This window comes from Syngnathoides biaculeatus, chromosome 2, assembly GCF_019802595.1.
Source record: "Syngnathoides biaculeatus isolate LvHL_M chromosome 2, ASM1980259v1, whole genome shotgun sequence".
NCBI classification, from domain to species: Eukaryota; Metazoa; Chordata; class Actinopteri; order Syngnathiformes; family Syngnathidae; genus Syngnathoides; species Syngnathoides biaculeatus.
Window position 1 is genome coordinate 10,475,126 of NC_084641.1, and position 19,228 is coordinate 10,494,353.

Sequence of the window (19,228 nt, forward strand, 5' to 3'; positions counted from 1 at the left end):
AAGGCCGAGTTATTCATATCCTGGTCACTCAAACGCTAGTCAAACATGTCGGTTGCTAAGCGTAAAAGACAAAATGCTCATGCCTGCTAAGGCTTTATTTTGAAGTACATGTAAAAACCGATTCCCATGAGCGTTATCAATGGAAACCGAAAAATCGTTTCCCACCGTTTCCCAGGACAAAAATCAACGGAACCGAAAGATCGGTTACCATATTTGCCAAAATCCTCATGCCTGCCTCTGTATATTTCCTGTCATGACAAAATGTCTCATATTTAGAAGGCCTGGTTTAGCATTTATTCATTTTGGATCAGAATCATATCCTATTACAAGGTTATGATTTACTACCATTTCCAAGGTGGTGGTGTTTTCATTATCAGTGTTTGTGGGATTACAAAAACGCAACTGAAATATTGTCCAGGTATGAGGCAGCAGGAATACAGTATTTAAAAACAAGGTTGCAATTAAAATTAACATTGCAGCAAAAGGACTCCTTTGGATATTAATTACACAGAGTAAGTGACACCGTTCGGAAGAAAAACCATTTCCATCCATCTTAGTCAAAGTGGTCTGTGGGTAGCCGTACAAACTGAACAGTGCCCATAATGAGTTTCATGAAACTGATAACGGCATAAAACTCAGCAAGTTTTTCTATTCAGTTCAAGTAAAGCATCTGCCATTTGGTTACCTTTAGCGCTCCATTTTCATTGTCTGTGGGGTTTTTTTCCAACTCATTTTTCCTCAGGAACAGCACAGTAACGGTTTCAAACTAGCATAAAAGTAATCCCTGCTTAGATTTATTTTATTTTACTTTTTACAGTGAAGAAAATAAGTTTTTCAAGACCCTGCTATATTGCAAGTTCTCCCACTTAGAAATCATGGAGGGGTCTGAAATTATCATCGTAGGTGCATGTCACTGTGAGAGAGATAATCTAAAAAGAAAAATCCAGAAATCACAATGGATAATTTTTTTTTTAATTTTTTTTTAACTATTTTAACTATTATTAGTGTGATACAGCTGCAAATAAATATTTGAACACCTGTCTATCAGCTAGAATTCTGACCCTCAAAGACCTGTTAGTCCGCCTTTAAAAGTCCACCTCCACTCCATGTATTATCCTCAATCAAATGCACCTGTGTGAGGTTCTTAGCTGCATAAAGACACCTGTCCACCCCATACAATCAGTAAGACTCAAACTTGTAACATGGCCAAGACCAAAGAGCTGTCCAAAGACACCGGAGACAAAATTGTACAACTCCACACGGCTAGAAAGGGGTACTGAGAAATTGCCTAGCAGCTTTGTGAAAAAAGCTACACTGTCGGAGCAATCATTAGAAAATGGAAGAAGCTAAACATGACGGTTAATCGCAATCGGAGTGAAGCCCCTTGCAAGATATCACCTCTTGGGGTCTCAATGATCCTTAGAAAGATGAGGAATCAGCCTAGGACTACACAACAGGACTTGTTCAATGACCTGAAAAGAGCTGGGACCACCGTTTCAAAGGTGACTGTTGGTAATACACTAAGACGTCATGGTTTGAAATCATGCATGGCACGGAAGGTTCCACTGTTACACCAGCACATGTCAAGGCCCGTCTTAAATTTGCCATTTGGATGATACAGAGGAGTCATGGGAGAAAGTTTTGCGGTCAGATAAGACCAAAATGGAGCTTTTTGGTCATAATTCCGCTAACTGTGTTTGGAGGAAGACGAATGATGAGTTCCATCCCAAGAACACCATCCCTACTGTGAAGCATGGGGGTGGGAGCATCATGTTTTGGGGATGTTTTTCTGCACATGGGACAGAACGACTGCACTGTATTCAGTAGAGGATATGTTGTGAGATGTTAGGGAACAAACTCTTTCCCTCAGTCAGAGCTTTGAAGATGGGTCGTGGCTGGGTCTTTCAGCATGACAATGATCCAAAGCACACAGCCAGGAAAACCAAGGAGTGGGTCCTTAAGATGGATGTTAAGGTTCTGGTGTGGCCCAGCCCGTCTCCAAACCTAAACCCAATAGAAAATCTTTGGAGGGAGCTAAAACTCCGTAACTCTCTCACGGACAGCCCATAAACCTGTATGATGTAGAGAAGATCTGTGTGGAGGAGTGGGCCAAAATCCCTCCTGTAGTGTGCGCAAACCTGGTGAACAACTACAGGAATCGTTTGACCTCTGTAATTGCAAACAAAGGCTACTGTACCAAATAATAATATTGGTTTTCTCAGGTGTTCAAATACTTATTTGCAGCTCTATCACACAAATAAATCGTTAAAAAAATCATACATTGGGATTTTTCTTTTCAGATTATCTCTCTCACAGTGGACATGCACCTACAATGAAAATTTCAGACCCCTCCATGATTTCTAAGTGGGAGTATTTGCAATATAGCAGGGTGTTCAAATACTTATTTTTTCACTGTACCTCCTCCAAGCAAAGGTGAGAGATATTGTTTTTAGTTGTTTCTTTGTTAGTATTCTTTCATTTCTGTAGTTCAGTTTCCCTGTCAGCTTCCTACTCTTGTCTTTTATTGGTTGCAAGATTGTAAACAGGAGACTGACAACTGAAGCAGAGTTATGCAGGAACGTTACTCATTCGAAGTGGCTTCCAACCACTTGAGTTCACATCCAACCAAATGAAACGCACTAAGGGGAATAATGGTACTTGAGCTTAATTAAAGGCTGCTTGTTTGAAAGCATACGGCATATGGGGAGACAACAATACAAATAAATACAACACTCCACAAATGCTTTTTTAAAAAAAAAAAAAAACTTTAACTCTTCAACCTCAGTGAAAGTCTTCTGAGAGTGCGTCTACTCCAGGTTTCCATTTTTTTCACATCTCCCTTATTATTTTTTCATAGTTCCGTTTGTAATTTAATCAATTTGATGTTGTCTGCTCTCGCATAGTCACCCTGAAATTCTTTGTCCTCCGTCAAAGTCATTCATCCAGTCTTCTTCTCATCCTGCGTCAGTTATTTCTTCATCAACCTTCATCATCATCTCATTCGTATTCTTTTCGATCCACCTCTCTGCATCACTTTGTACTCTGAGTATGCACATACCGTATTACTCATTTCTCTCTGGCTTTATCCACGTGCTCCCACTTCCTCCTCAATCCCGCTCTACGTCCATCATGCCCCTCCCTGCTTTCTCCTCGACAATCACCTTCTGTCGTCTCCCATTCCTATCATCGGCATCCATTACGTTTTCATAATTTCTTCCATCAGGATTGCTTTCTTTCTGTTGTTTCTCTCTGTCCATCTCCCCCTCAGCCGCCCATCACTGTCTGTCATGTTTTGGCATTTCACTCATTCTTATATTGCTGCAGCCTCACAACTACCGGACCGTTTACATCTCACACTCATCTTTCTCTGTCAACCCATCCATGTTTTTCCCATCTCCCTTTGTATTCTCCTCCCACGTCTGCTCCTCTTGATCTGTGTGGGACCGCATTTCACTCATTTATGAGTACAATGACAAAAAAGGGGCTACACTCTTTTAAACAATATAATTTAGTCATTATAGACTGAGCATTTCCCAAGCTTGGTTCAATCACATAAGGTCTGAAAGAAAACAGCTGACTCCCGCAGTTTCTGATTATTGCTTTTATGAGTGACAAAATTACATCGCAGCGAGGAAGAGTAAACAAACCCACATGGGCTCGCAGCTTGTAGCTGCTTAATTGGACTGCATTGTGGAAGTCTGTCATTCCACCATATTGGACACTGTGATTGATTTGGCAAGGAACTGGACAAAAACAACAATTCAAGACTCAGTGAGCTTCATGTTTTCGTTTGGATAACAGTTGTGAAAAGACATAGTTTGGACAATCCAGAAAATATGTGGATATAAAGCCTGCAAAGGATAACTACATGTATTACAGTTTAAGGTGTTTTTGCTTTCTTTGCTTTGAAAACCTTTCCCATCAGATAAATATTGGAACTTTGATTGAAATTCAATGAAATTCCCACAGGTAGGGCAGTTGAGTTCATCTTTCCATTATACTGTACAGTTTGGATCTAGAAACCCTCATAAGCTCGGGTCGGCTATACAGCCGCTGTATCAACTAATGTGGTGTGACTAATGAAAGTTGCCATTTCAACAAAGAGGAGGAACGGGTCGATTTTCTTACCAATTGACTGCTGTGTCGAGCTCCTGCACAAATGCTCGAGACTTGGGATCGAGATATTTCAGTAGCCCTTCAACCTTCAACAAAGAAAATGCAAAGAAATTGCATACATGCTGAACTTAGCAGAATTTTCCTGCCTGATGCAAATTGAGAAGGACTCCCACTTGACTGAACTTGTTGATGAGACGGTAACTTATTTACTATGGTAATTATATGTATCCCATTACATCTTTGGGTCTCGCCAATAAGCTTTTGACGAAACATTTTCCTGGTACTATTCAAAGTACAAAGCATCTGGACTGGCTGTTAAATAGAACCACGTGTGTAATTGTACAGGATAAGATGCTTCTCCTGTGCACTGTTTCATGTGGAGTTGACAAAGCCAAGCACAGGGCAGCCATTGAGCCTTTTGGCGATGAGTTTTACAATCTGATGCAGTTAAATAAGGTAAAAAAAAAATTTGGTAGCAGAAATATGAAATGTTAATACAACACAGATGGACGAACCAGGCCTGCACTCCCTCAGCTAGCAGCTGATGATCTCCAGTACTCACAGACTTCTCAAAGATGACATCAGAAGAAGACGACATAATGATATACTGTAGCTTGGACAGAAGTATTTCACAGTCAGTATAGTTTTGTGGTGTCTGAAACTATTTATCCCTAAAAATTTAGTGCTTTTGTAGTGTTATATTTGCTTGCATTTGGTGCAGGCAGCAAGGGTTCAGTTCCCATTAAGTGACGCCGTAAGGGTTGTTCGTGTCTTTATGTGCTCTGCGACTGACTGGTGACCAGTTAAGGGTATAGTTTGTATGTTCTCCCTGTGCCTGCGTGGGTTTTCTCCGGGCACTCTGGTTCCCTCCCACATCTCAAAAACATATAACATTAATTTGACATTCTAAATTGCCCCTAAGTGTGATTGTGAGTGCGGCTATTTGAATTATTACTTAACTCATGATCTATTTCCTGAGAATGTGTCAATGCCTCTGACCGACTGACTCAACAATGGTAACGAGCAAAACCTCTTCAGTTATCTGCATCTTGGCTTCTCTGGTTGATATTCAAGTGGTTTTTCATCGACAGAACTGATCCAGAATGGACGCCTGCTCACGCTGCCCCTGGAGGCCGGAGACCTGCACTCCCTGCTGCCTGATGACGATGGGATGCATCTATATGTGGCCATGAAAGATAACCTGCTGTCGACCAGCATGGATGACATTACACAGAACCCCCGCAAGGTAACTGTTTGCATTGCTAAGTATGATGATGCATGCACTAACATCCATACTGACCGCAGATTTAGACGAACCTATGAATCAGGGTTTGGATGGAACGGTTTAAACACACCTCTTTGACTAATACATTTTTCCCCTCTAGTTTTGATTGTCTTTTGATTGCATCTTCACAAATTCTTCTGTCCGTATTCCACATACAGACACTTGTGAAAAAAACAGTGTGGAATTCTCATTTTCCACATCTTCATGCAGTAATTTTAATGTTTAATAAAACATAATCCTTTGCCAACAGTAGTAATTGGTGTCAAGGAAGTATGTTAAGATGATAAATTTCCAGTGTTCTAAGATCTTTAGTTCTGAATCATGTCCTGCACTTCAAACTTCGAGTCATTTCAAGTCAGTTTAACAACAAAGCCATACTATATTTTAATTTTTATATTTATATAGCTAGTATATTATTTACTTATACATTTAATACATACAGTTTATAAATTAAATCTATTTTAAAATCCATACTCATTCATTCATCCTAAAAAATGATGAAACAAATGCATTAAACCTTAGAAAGAACACGAGGAGTGGTCCCGAGTTTTGCACCTTCACAGCCGGTTGTCAAGGGGTGGCTTTAGTTTTTGCCCCTTCAAAACTGATCAATAGTACTTTTTCAATTATATAAAATTGCTAAAGTACAATGTACTTTCTCTGCCTTCTGAATGTACATTAAACAGACCTGTCACAAATTACTAATTATAAATCCTGCTGTAAATTCTATTGATTAATTAAGTAAATGAACAAAATATATTTTGTTAGGTTAAACAGCAGTTATGAATATATAAGAAAATGAGTGGTTTTACTTAATAATGAATGATTATTTGGTTTCCTCTTTTAGGTAATTAACATATTTCTTAAATTGACATTGTTGCATCTATCAGGAAACTTCATTTTCTTGTCTTCAAATATTTCCAGTGAGGCAATTTAAAACACAAGTACAAATAAATAAATCACACACGTAAATATATTTCAATTTAAAGTTGCCATTTCCTTTTCAAGCATTCATTAAAAATAAAGAGGAACACGACTGTCTTTTTTGTCGTCCCGCTGTGGTATCTCAGTCGGAAAACTAGGGTGCATAGCATAAAAATATTACTGCAGAAAGAGACAAAGAAGAGAAATTTACAAAGAAGAGTGTCTACTAGATGGTAGCTGTGTGCTGATTGTTAAATAAAGTGAATAAAAACATAAATGCAAGAGTGATTCTTGAGAATACAACACTGACTAAATGAGACTGTAATAAAAAGGAAGACTAGACAATGCAACGACTGGCCTGCTAAGATAACTTACCCTAATGCTATTTCTAATGAAAACAGGCAAACATGACATCAACCTGTGTGATTCCCACAATGCAATGTTGATTTTTTTTTTTTCATTTTATCTGTACTATAATTGTTGTGGTTGTAGTACCGCTTGGAATGTATACTTTCTGTAACCACTACATTTTGCAGTTTTTTTTTTTTAATAAAGCAATTACTTGAGGTACTCTGTTTGTAACACAATTCGATGTGTAAAGAGCCCATTTCAGAGTTCACTTACTGTCTCATATGTAGAAGGCTATCTTGACTTCGATTGAGAGATTACGTATCATTGTTTTACCGTATGTTTTAATAGATTGCACATTGAAATATGTACCATGATAGCAAGATTTTCTTATTCGTAAACATAACATTATCCTTTTGAAATATGGCTGTATTAGAACCTCAAAATGTATTACAGGAGTAGTATTGATTGCACAATAACAAAATATATTTATACATCACATCTCATCTCAATCATATAGTAAATGTGTATTGTTGTGATGATAAAAATGCATTCCTGTATTATTATATTTCTTTACATATGTTGAATACACAGGTATATATGATAACGCCCAGGCAGTGAAAATTGACAGCATTACGATTCCCCCCCTTGTAGCTGTCATTACTTCCCCTAGTTCTGAAATACTTTCTCCATGATTGCGGCATGTGTCTGTGTTTGGAATTTCTAAGTGGTCAGAGGTGACTGGTCTTAGACCCGAGAGTATCATGATCTCTTTTTTTAGTTCACTCCAAATGTGTTTGATGAGGTCCAGTCAAGTTCTTCCACAGCAAAGTCACTGGAATTCTTTATGGACCTTTTTTAGCACAAACAAACAACAGCCTTCCCAAGTGTTCCCGCAGAAAACAATGTCTAACATGTTTTGGTATGTGAATAACTGGCTAACTGGGATTCAAAGATCAACCTTTGATTTATTGACAAGTTAATTGGTTAGAATGTGCCACAAGATGTTTTTCTAAGGCCTTTACGAGCAGTGCTAGAGAATAAGTTTGGCGAAATAGTTGTCCTCATGTGTAGATGTTGTTTGGCATGTAGAATGAAATGAATCTGGTGACACCAACACTTTGAAAGTCTGTGAATCCCGTTTACTTTTCATAGCAAAGTATCTCTCTCTCTCTCTCTCTCTCTCTCTCTCTCCTCTCTCTCTCTCTCTCCCAAATGTTTGTAATGGAATTAATTGATCAGAGATTTACAGCCAGATTGCATTCACATAAACGTTCCGTGAAATCAAATTTAATGAGTCTACTTGACGGTTGTATGTATGTCAATATTTAGTGTTATGCTTGAGCTTTAACATGCAGACAGACGTGATGATGACTCTGCCAGCCCGTCAGGATGTGTTCAGGGTCACAGCAAGGACAGAGACAACTGTGCACTGTCACCTAAAATCAATACTTGGATCAGTGAGACGTGCATGCGGGTAGAGGGCCAAGCCAGAAAGCAAGCAGGTAGGCAGACTAACAGCCAGGAGTGAGGTGACCAGCCACCCACTCTGGCAGGCAGGCAGCCAACCCCAGGATAGATAGTCACATTTGAGACATAACTCCACTCTGTGCTGGCTAGAAAATCATGTGCCATATTTATAGTCTGTTTATAAGATGTTCCAACTTGTCTGCAGTATTTTTTTCCCTCTCTCCCATGTGGCATTGAAACCCCCCTGTTGCGCTCCATTCTCATCGTTACTGTTTATTTTCTTTGCTGACATACATACCCTTTTAATCTTTTTAGGACTCAGTGAAATAGTTGCTGCTTCTTTTCAAATGATGCAAAATCAATCATATTTTGGCACATTTTAGTGTTTATGTGCAGCATTTTATGTACAGATTTAGACTCACGACGTTTGTTCTTCCCAAGAAATTTCCAATAAGTATTTGGTGAAAAATTTTCACACTAATCACATCATCGAAAAATATAAATCCATATATCATAGCAATAGAGTAAAACACACACTATATCTCATATCTCTTATAAGTTATCATATATCAGTATGACTGTTATATGATGTGAAATTATTCTTCCATTAAATGGAAAAGGGAGGATATTCCATTCAGGTTTGCAAGGAAACTACACAGAAGAATATACAAAATAAACACAAAATTACTTCCATCTTGCATTTTCTGAAACGTAAATAATTCTGTATTTGTCAATGTGCATAATGTTGAAAGGAAGCCGTTTACACATGCACATTGCATCCATAACTATTATTTGAAGTCCAGTGTGATGTTCATGAAGTGCTAATGATTACTGTCAAAATAATGTGCAGTACAATAATCAGATTATGTCGACAATTGGTTTGTATACCTGATGACCATGCTATAGATAGCGTATGAGGACTTCTGTGATCATTTGGCAGCTTTGTAAATGTAGCATGGAAGTGATCCTTTCTACGTTCAAATCCTCATACTCATCAGATCAGTTTTTTTTGGGGGGGGGCGGGGTAATTATTTCAGTTATATTTGGTGATTTGAGATGTTTACATAGGACAAATGTTGAAGGCTTCGAAGTGCTCTGTTGTTAGGTATAGTTTGACACATACTTCAAGCGTCACTTCCCCGCAGAGGTCCATTTCCATTAAATGGCATTTTGGCAGGGTGAGAATCTTTTGGCGGTGGTCCATGCTGGTTCCTGCCAGTGTGTGGTATGTGGCGATAAGGCTGACTGTGGTTTCTAATCTAATCGGCTATCCATCAGGCAGTGCTGCAATGACTACATCAGGGAGCCATTGGTTGACATCCAGGAATGTTTCCTGAATGCACCCTCTCTTGTCATGACATCACTTTTGTTGAATTCCTGCCACATTTTCAGTTAACATTCTATTTCAGGTTTTAAATGTAAATGCAAAAATAAAATGTTTTTTGCAGGTACAAAAACATTTGGGCACTGTTTTACCACCAAATTCTTATGCCATACACCCCCCTCCTAGAAGGAGATGAAATGTAATCCATCTCTTGCTTCTGCTGTGTCCAACAAAATCATTACAAGCATGAATTAAGCGTTCGCATACCATCTCTTGCAAATGGCCAACTGTTTACCCTGATCCCGCTACTCCTCGGCTAATGATGAGTACAGCTTTCATCATGATGTGGAGCTTGTGGCTCCCTACGTGTTGAGTCCGGAGTCTAAAACAGAATACAAACTGCGAAGTGCATGTTAGTCTCCACATGGATCTCACTTGCATTTTCTCCTGTGGTGTGAGTGCTTCATCACCAAGCCAGCAAATTATACTTGTCATTTTGTGTCTGCATCTGTATGTGTGCGTGTATCCATCCATCCATTTTACGTGCCGCTTATCCTCACAAGGGTCACGAGAGTGTTGGAGCCTATCCCAGCTAACTTCAGGCAACAAAACACTAATGCAAACAGCAATATCCTCCACCGCCAAACTGACAACTTCATGGAGCGATCAACGATGTCTCACTGATCAGAAACTAATGCTGCTGACTAACACTGTTGAGTGGCTAAGACAAATCTGAATGCAGTACTGCTTACCTTATGGCTTGGTCATTGTGTTTCAGACAAATGTTGAAAACTTGATGTGCGGGTGTGTTAGAGCCCAGCAACACATGCATGGGAATTACAGCTTAGATGGAAGTAATGCATTCTTCCAATGAAACGTTGATTCATGCGTGATAAGTAATTGTAAGTTGTGTGTGATTGTAATGACCGAATTAGTCAGTGCAGCCAGTCAATAAGTAGCTTAATTACAAGTCAACCTGGTTGCTGCTAGAACAGCCCTGCCTTTTTCTCCTGCTGACTTTTTCTTCATGTTCCACTTATGCCGAGTCTCCTCCTGACAATGCACCTGCCATTCCCAGAGCACTGCCATGTGAAATGTAAAGTGAGCAGTGAAAGCGGTTGTTGAATCTCACATTCTCTCTCACTCTCCCCAGTTGCATTGGCCTGCCAGTCCAGACCGGGTCCAAGAATGTTTAATGGCTGGAAAGGATCCAGAGGTGAATCAGCACACCCAAACACTCTAACACATAAGTTCAGTGTAGAGGTCTGTATTACTTACTTTATTCGTTGTACACATTTCAATACAGATATGGATCTGTGGCAGGAGTCACTTGAGAAACTTTTGTCTTCTCCTGATGTTGGGGGCTTCTTTTTTTTTTTTCACAGAACCGTAATTCCAGCTATCAAAAGTTCCAAATTTATTCAGCAAAGAAAACAACACTTGAAGTGCTCACACACTACAGGGAATTAAAAACATGCTCCTCCTTGCCGTTCGTGGGAATTAACACTTGATCTTTCATTGTTATCTGAGAAACACATGTCCTTTGATGATAATAGATTGCTTCAATAACAATTACTTCAACAAAATTCAACTTGGCTATTCATTTTTATTTCAGACCCCTGGATCCCTCACCCTTAATATTATTCAGAAAAGATCTAGAAACCTTTGTTTCTCATGTGATTTTCTCTGCTTCCAGACGGAGTGTGCTAACTTCTTACGGGTTCTGCAGCCTTTCAACAAGACTCACCTGTACGTGTGCGGCACAGGGGCCTTCAACCCCAGATGTGCTTTCATAGCTACCAGCGTCTTCCAACAGGTATGACTGAAAATACGTACACAGTTGTGGATTTATTATGGCTTGGCCAGGCTTAGTAACATGAGCTCCCAACCAGTGAACTTTCCTAACATGAAATTTCCTTCTTTCTCTTTTATTTTTGCCGTGGGAATTAAACAGTAGCTCCTGATATAATAAGATAGCGATAGTGTCATAATACACAATTGGACAATAATCCATTTATTGCATAAACACTACACCAGATGCTGATATCAGCATAACTACAGCAAATTCCTGAAAAATAGTACAACACACGTACACCACAGAAATGTTTTCAAGTATATCCTACAAAATACACTTGCCTGCTAAAATCTTAGCGTTCGATGAACGCATATTTAGTTTGCCACAGTTTTTACGCCGGATGCCCTTCCTGACGCAACCCCTTTGCATTTAGCGGGGGAAAGAAGCAATGCAGACCAATGGAGAGTGTGGTAAGGAAGTGAAGAAACGGGTCCAAGCAGGGTGGAACTGTTGGAGGAAGGTGTCTGGTGTTCTATGTGACAGAAGAGTCTCCGCTAGGATGATGGGCAAAGTCTATAAAACAGTGGTGAGGCTGGCCATGATGTACGGATTAGACATGGTGGCACTGAAGAAACAGGAAGCAGAACTTGAGGTAGCAGAAATGAAGATGTTGAGGTTCTCGCTTGGTGTGAACAGGTTGGATAGGATTAAAAATGAGCTCATTAGAGGCACAGCCAAAGTTGGATGTTTTGGAGACAACGTTAGAAAGGGCAGACTTCGATGGTTTGGACATGTCCAGAGGCAAGAGAGTGACTATATTGGTAGAAGGATGCTGAGGATGGAGCTGCCAGGCAAAAGAGGGAGAGGAAAACAAAAGAAAAGGTTGATGGATGTGGTGAGGAAGGACATGAAGGCCGTGGGTGTTCGTGAGGAAGACGCATGAGATAGGCTTAGATGGAAAAAGATGACACGCTGTGGCGACCCCTAATCGGGACAAGCCGAAAGGAAAAGAAGAAGAAAAAGCTTACAGTACCTGATATTCCCAGGCGGTCTTCCATCCAAGTCCTAACCAGGGCCATACCCGCTTAACTTCTGAGATCTCAAAAGTCGGTCTCGCTTGCTTCTTAATAATTTTTCTTTCCAAACAGGTACTTGAATATTTATAATTTAATCATTGATCACTCCTGAAAAGAAATTAAGCATTTAGCTTTAACTCCTAAAAGTAAGTTTACTAATAATTACTGTGCGTTACATTTGGCCATAGATTCTTATGCAGGTGTCAAAGTCAAGGCCAGACCCCCCAACCCCACCCCCATCATTTTATATGGACCGTGGAAGTAAATCCTCTGCATCAACTCCTGTGATCCTTGCTAAAATCTGGACCGAAATCTATAATTGCCGTACATAATAAACAATGTTAGAATATTGAAAGCATATTTTTCATTACCAATCACCCTTTTTTTGTTTTTACAGTCACTGAATCCTTGACTTTTGATTTCACAATTGGTTAATCATCTACAGTAGTCGTCATGTATCTGGAAAAATATGAAGTGATTGACCATTTCCATTGTAGATAGTGGCCCTCTGAGGGAAATCGTCACTCCAATGTCCAAAAAGGAGTTTGACACCCTTCCAAGTCAAAGTGCTGTGACCGCTTACTCAACAAAAAGAGCTCAATGATGATTTTGTGCAACAGGCTGTATGTAAACAAGTTGAAGGTTTTTGTGTTGTCTAAAACAATAATGCTGTGAGCCCATCAATCAATGGGTGTGTGCTTGAGTGTGTATGCACGTGTGTGTTCTGACTCCCAGCCATGGCCCCTATGCACAGGCCTATCAGGCAGCATGAGTGTGGTGTCTGCCCCTATGGCCACACATGGACCACAGCTCATCCAGTCTCGACTTTCTGTAAAATAAAAAATTGTACCCTCCATTTTTATTTGACACATGCAATATCAATCTCATCCTGTAATCCTCAACTATTTATTATTTGTCTACCTATACTATTTGGTGCAACGCATTATATTTTCTAAAGAGTTTGAGTTTCATTGTGAATACATGTGAGGTTTATTACCTTTTCAGTTGTGTGACAGTGTGGTCAAGGAAGCTATGTGTGTGCGTGCCTGTGTGTCTGCATTTCAGGGACCAGCTAATCCCATAAAAGGCCATGCAAGATCAGAGCAGGTGTTCAGATGTGGTGCTTAGTAGCACTGTTGGCGCTGACGGGTTTTGACTGGACTTAACACAATTTGAAATCCCTCCATTTAGCCTACAAACTCCCAATTTGCTCTTTACGAGCATGTGGAGAAATGGAAATGTCATATGTGTGCGCGTGTTGTATGCAAAAAGGGGTGAAAAATTATCAGCTTGTTCCAGAAAACACATCTCATTCAGGGAGCTGTTTTTGTTTTTTTTTTTTTTTTTTTTTTTTTTTTTTTTTTAATGAAAGTGATCTATGTCTCTGTTTGTGTTTTAGTCAGGACACCAGACGCTCTTGTACAGCCAGACTGAATGCGGGAAGGGCAAATGTCCATATGACCCATTTCAGAAAACAGCATCGGCAGTTGTCGGTGAGTTCACTCCTCAAAGCACAATATTGGTGAGGTTTGAAATATGGATTGAGTAACTTGGTGTTTTTCTATTAGATGGAGAACTGTATGCTGGCATTACTTCAGACTTCATGAGCAGAGACTCTGCCTTCTTCCGTAGTCTTGGCAACCGCCACGTCATCCGCACCGAGCAGTACGACTCCACCTGGCTGCAAGGTGAGAGCGAAAACATACTTGTTGTGACTATGTTTCTTATGTATCTTGCCTTTTGTCCGAACCAAGACTCATCTTTTTGATGAAGTTATGAAATATTACTCTTTAGTCTCATTCAATGTAGACAGTACACATGCATTGGAAAATAATGTGTGGAAATCCCGTACCAAAAATTACAAAACATCCAAGCACAAAAAAAGATGTGGACATGACAAGTGAAATTATATATACATGATATAAGCTCTAGTCAGGCCTTTGTATTTTTTTATTCAGCCAATGTAGAATAAACAGTGATGAAAGCTGCAAGCATTCTTAACAGCTGGAGATTAGTGGAGTTCTACGAGATTGAATATCTCCAAACCATCTCCTGAACGCTGTTTAGTGTTCTGCGTTCGTCTGCTGCTGATAACTGATGCAGTACATGCTGACTTTCTGCTGTGTATAAGCTAAAGTTCCATGGTCCCTTCTACCTCTCTCTTTATTGCATCTGCACTTTTACATATACTGCGTATGTGCAATCAGCACCAGGTTGTGCAACAGATTCTAGTTTTTTTTTTCCTCCCCCCCACTTGCCAGATGCCCATTTTGTGCGGGTCGCGCCGTTGTCTGAAACAGATAATCCAGAAGACGATAAAGTCTACGTGTTCTTCACCGAGCGAGCTCAAGAGGCCGAGGGGGCCGCTGGAAAGGTGCTCTACTCCAGAGTGGCTCGGGTCTGCAAGGTAGGGTGGCGAGATATTTGTGTCCAAAAAGATAGATGCCACCTGTGTTTGTTTACACTCTTCTATCAGCCCCAGACTGCTTGTTTATTTTGTGTTTGCCTGCACATGTCAGATACCGTACGTGCTTCACGACGCATTTGTCTGAGTCCGTGGAGGTGCGTGTTTTTGTACAAGCTTTATTTGGATGTTCCTACTGCATTGCGCAGATAATTGCACACACTAGAACTATTAATGTTTGTCACTATCGCTGTCTACTGCAGCTTCTTTTGCTTTCTATTTCATGTTGATAGTTACTGCATGTGTGTATGATGACTTTTACATTTTCACTGTGTGTTGTTTGTATTTCAACATAGTTTCCCAGAAGGAAAAGAAAAGGAATAATGTCCCTCCCAGAGTCGAGGTGTCACCATCATAAACCTTTTTTTTCCTCAGTGTTTTGAGTAAACTTCCACTGATGCAAATGTAAAAATAAGTCAAATGCTGTAAAATGAAGCATCCATCAATTTTTTACACTGCTTATCCTCATTAGGATCATGGGTATGCTGGAGCGTATCCAAGCTAACAGCAGGTGGTAGTACACCCTGAATTGATTGTACGTCAATTCCAAAGCACATAGAAGCAACCATCCATCCATCCATCCTTCCATTTTCTAAGCCCCTTATCCTCACCACTGAACTGGTTGCCAGCCAATCGCAGGGCACATAGAGACAAACAACCAATTGCACTAACAAACACACCTAAAGACAATTTAGAGCCAATGGCCAATTAATGCATGTTTTTGGGATGTGGGAAAAAACAGAGTACCAGGAGAAAACCCACACAGGAACAGGGAGAACAGCCAAACTGCACAAGCGCGGCTGGAATTTGAACCCCGGTCCTCAGAACCAATTGCTGACCGTGCTGCCCTAAAATAACATGTATAATTCATAAATTGTTTGTCCAACCTTAAATTTGCATAATGGACACAAACAGAGACAGGGAGGATTACTTCTTATGCAGTACTTCTTGCATTATTTATGTTGACTTATTGCTGACTTAGCCTTTCTTAGTAAACTTTTTAGACGCTCACTGACTTAAAATCACCGGAAATAAGGTGCGGTCTCCCAAAAATAGATATATTTTTTACTTTAAAAGACATTTCCAGAAAATATGGTACATTCCAAATATTATGACTCCAGAGCGGCATCATGATGACTGGTTAGCACATCTGCCTTACAGTTCTGAGGACTGGGGTTTAAATCCCGGCCCTGGCTGTGTGGAGTTGCCATGTTTTCGTCGTGCCTGTTGTTACTCCTGTTGTCTCACACATCCCAAAAACATGTTACAGTCAATGAAGACTCTAAATTGCCCGTAGGTGTGTATGTCATTGTGAATGCTTGTTTGTTCCTATGTGCCCTGCAATTGGCTGGCGACCAATTCAGTGTATCCCGCCTTTTGCCCGAAGATATCTAAGAAAGGCTCCAGCACACCTGCGACCCTAGTGGAGTTAAGTGGAATGGAAAATGAATGAATGAATGAATGATTCTAGTATGATGTTGAATTCTATTAGTGCCATTGTATTTTTACTTGCCTGTCTATGAATAAAGGTAGAAATCTTAAAAATGTAACATAGCTTGTTTGAATAGCCTTGACCTTTAATACATTTTCTGTGAATGTTGTGTGTGAGCAGAATGACATCGGGGGCCAGAGGAGTTTGGTCAACAAGTGGAGCACCTTCCAGAAGGCTCGTTTGGTGTGCTCAGTCCCGGGACCAGATGGCCTGCAGACACACTTTGACCAATTGCGTAAGTACAAAGAATAATAAAACCTCACATGTGCAGCAAAACTAAAATACGTCAGACTCTGACTGTTAGTCGGAATAATGACCTTGTCACCCTCACTGAGCGCTGCATGCATTTTTTTTGGGTTGTGCATGTGTTTGTTTATGAGTGTGAGAAATGACGACTACCAAGTTTTTGCTTTGAAAGAAACGAGTGCACAAGCATATCCTCGGTGCATCTGAATAGCTCTGCTGTTACCACGGTGATCAACAGCCGTGTCGGTCACCTTGGGTCCATCAACGTGCCTCAGCCTGGGTAACCATGGCAACTGGGCTCAACAGTTAGTTGCTGTGGTTTTGTTCATTATCAGAGGTGTCCTCCAGGGGTTGTGTGTGTGATTTGCAGTGTCTTTATGTTGGTATGTCTTCACTCTGTGTAGTTCACGTTATATTCAGTACAGTTTCGTCAGACTTTGGTATAAGGGAAATAGCAATGTTTTGCTACAGTTCGCTTATGGAATGTTAAAAGACAAATGTGGCAATGGTCATAATCTCTCGTGTAGTAGGGCATTGGCAAAAACTAAAATATCTCAGTGGCTATTCCTTTTCACATCAAAAAAGTAAAACAAAACAAAAAAAGAGTTCAGCATACTGTGTACTGACTTCTTTCGGTACTAAAATATATTTGAAATGTATCAGTGAATATTGACAAATTGCCCAAAAAGTTTCTGCAGCATTAAAAATTATATATGAGGTCAGCTAAAAGTAGGCATACACTTTTTCAATTTATTTATTTACAAATACAATAAATAATGAAGCGATAGTGGCTGTTGTGCTGTTCTGAGGACCAGGGTTCAGATCCTGGCCCCGCCTGTGTGGAGTTAGCATGTTCTCCCCGTGCCTGCGTGTTTTTTTCTTTTCCGGGCACTGCGGTTTTCTCACACATCCCAAAACATGCATAGTACGTTAATTGAAGACATTAGATTGCCCGTAGGTGTGAATGTGAATGGTTGAAAATGGATGGCTGGCTAATGGGAAAGAATCAAAGTCAAGACCAAAGCAAGTATTGGCCCAGTACTGAAGGCAGCAAGGTAGAAAAGTAGTTTTAGGCAAAGGGAGAAGGGATTCCAAATAAAAAGTGGGTCTGAGTGAAAGATGGAAGGCAAAAGGTAGGAAGAAAGTCACAAAGGAAGCTACAGTAGGATAGAATGAAGGTGCTCTGGAAAGAAAGAAAAGAAAAAAGCAAGTCTGAGGTGGAAAGAAGAAAATACAAAAAGCAAGCAGAAAAGCCAGTTTAAGCGGCGGACGGACAAACATATTGTATGTGTGAAGAGGAAAAAAAAACAGGGAGAATGAAGGCATAAAAGTCGATCTCACCCATTTGTTCTAACAAAGGCGGAACACCGCTACCTGTGCCCACCCTATGAAGTGTAACGTTCATGTATTAGCCACGCCCCATTGTGTTGAAAGCAATTACAGTGTATTGCTTTCCCAGACACTGGTGCTGACATCACCACACATCTAATTATTTTAATGCGCAAAGCAGCAACATCTATGTGATTGCGCATTTTTGGCCACGGCAATGTCCTACTTCTATGTTTGAGGGATAATCACATCCAATCTCGTGTGGGATTGACTTAATGGAACAGCTTCACGTTTACACTTATCGCAAATATGATACATGCTCACTATACTGAAGACCCAGAAACACAGTGAAACACCATCTAGCAGATAAAAAACAGTAGTTGTTTGAAAGACAGGCGCATATTTTGTTCATTTGTTTATCAGGCAATTTAATTATTGTGGGGAGAGACTGCAAAACCAGATCACATCTGATGTGGAAAAACAAGCTAGTGGTGCCTGGATGCAGTAATGAATCCCTGAAAATGTGTTCACATTTCCCCTTTTCCCTGTGAAGATGTGTAATGAGTGTATAAATTTAGGATCCCTGGAGATTTCATCATCCATAAATGGACTTCCATAAGGTCTTTTTACCTTATGGTGGATGCCTTTTACAGTAACTGTGGTCTGCCACCAACAATGCCCTTGGCATTGGCTCAGGCTTGATTCAATTTATGAAACAAATAACCACACTAAAAGTGATGCTTCATAACAACCAGAGAGGCTGAACCTCTGTCACTTTCCCCATTTGACACCATGTCACTCTATTCTTATTGGTTGAAAGTCACACTGGCTACATAAAACACAAATTTTAGATATTTCAGAAGTGATAAATTCTTAAAACACTGTTGAGACATGCGCAGAGAAACCATGGAAATATGGAGAGTGTGGAGACAGGACTAGTTCCTTATCTCTGTTGTTTTTGTTAACTGAGGACATGCAATGTTAACGACGGGACCTCTTTCTTGAAATCTAAATGTACACACACACACAGTCTCACACAGGAACCTTCTGAATGAGCACAACGTGTACATTAACACGTTGAATAAATCATGCACAATGTCTGTTTCTTGCACGCTGTCAAACCTTCGTGTGGGCACACTTGTGTCTCAAGGGATGTCAAAACTTGCACTCAAACACACAGACACATAGACACACGGGAATTCAAGGTTTGGACCTGTTAGCATTGTAAACATTTTGTCCCAGTAGGTCTGTGGCTCTGTTTTACACGTGATGAAAGTGCATTGAAATTTGTTTGTGAACAACACAAAGAGACGGACACACTTACAAAAACCGCAAGCCCTGACCCAGGGGATTAAGTCA

General features: G+C 40.2%; 1 protein-coding gene across 2 annotated transcripts in view; it reads left to right on the forward strand.

Moving 5' to 3' along the window:
* Window positions 1–19,228, forward strand: part of sema3h (sema domain, immunoglobulin domain (Ig), short basic domain, secreted, (semaphorin) 3H) — a 58,123-nt gene that overhangs the window by 15,949 nt on the left and 22,946 nt on the right. For both annotated transcript variants that reach the window (XM_061832631.1, XM_061832641.1), the window contains exons 2-8: window positions 5,208–5,362; window positions 10,621–10,683; window positions 11,164–11,283; window positions 13,738–13,831; window positions 13,907–14,026; window positions 14,600–14,745; window positions 16,415–16,529. In XM_061832631.1, coding sequence (XP_061688615.1) covers window positions 5,208–5,362; window positions 10,621–10,683; window positions 11,164–11,283; window positions 13,738–13,831; window positions 13,907–14,026; window positions 14,600–14,745; window positions 16,415–16,529 — 813 coding nt within the window. The remainder of the gene's footprint in view (window positions 1–5,207; window positions 5,363–10,620; window positions 10,684–11,163; window positions 11,284–13,737; window positions 13,832–13,906; window positions 14,027–14,599; window positions 14,746–16,414; window positions 16,530–19,228) is intronic.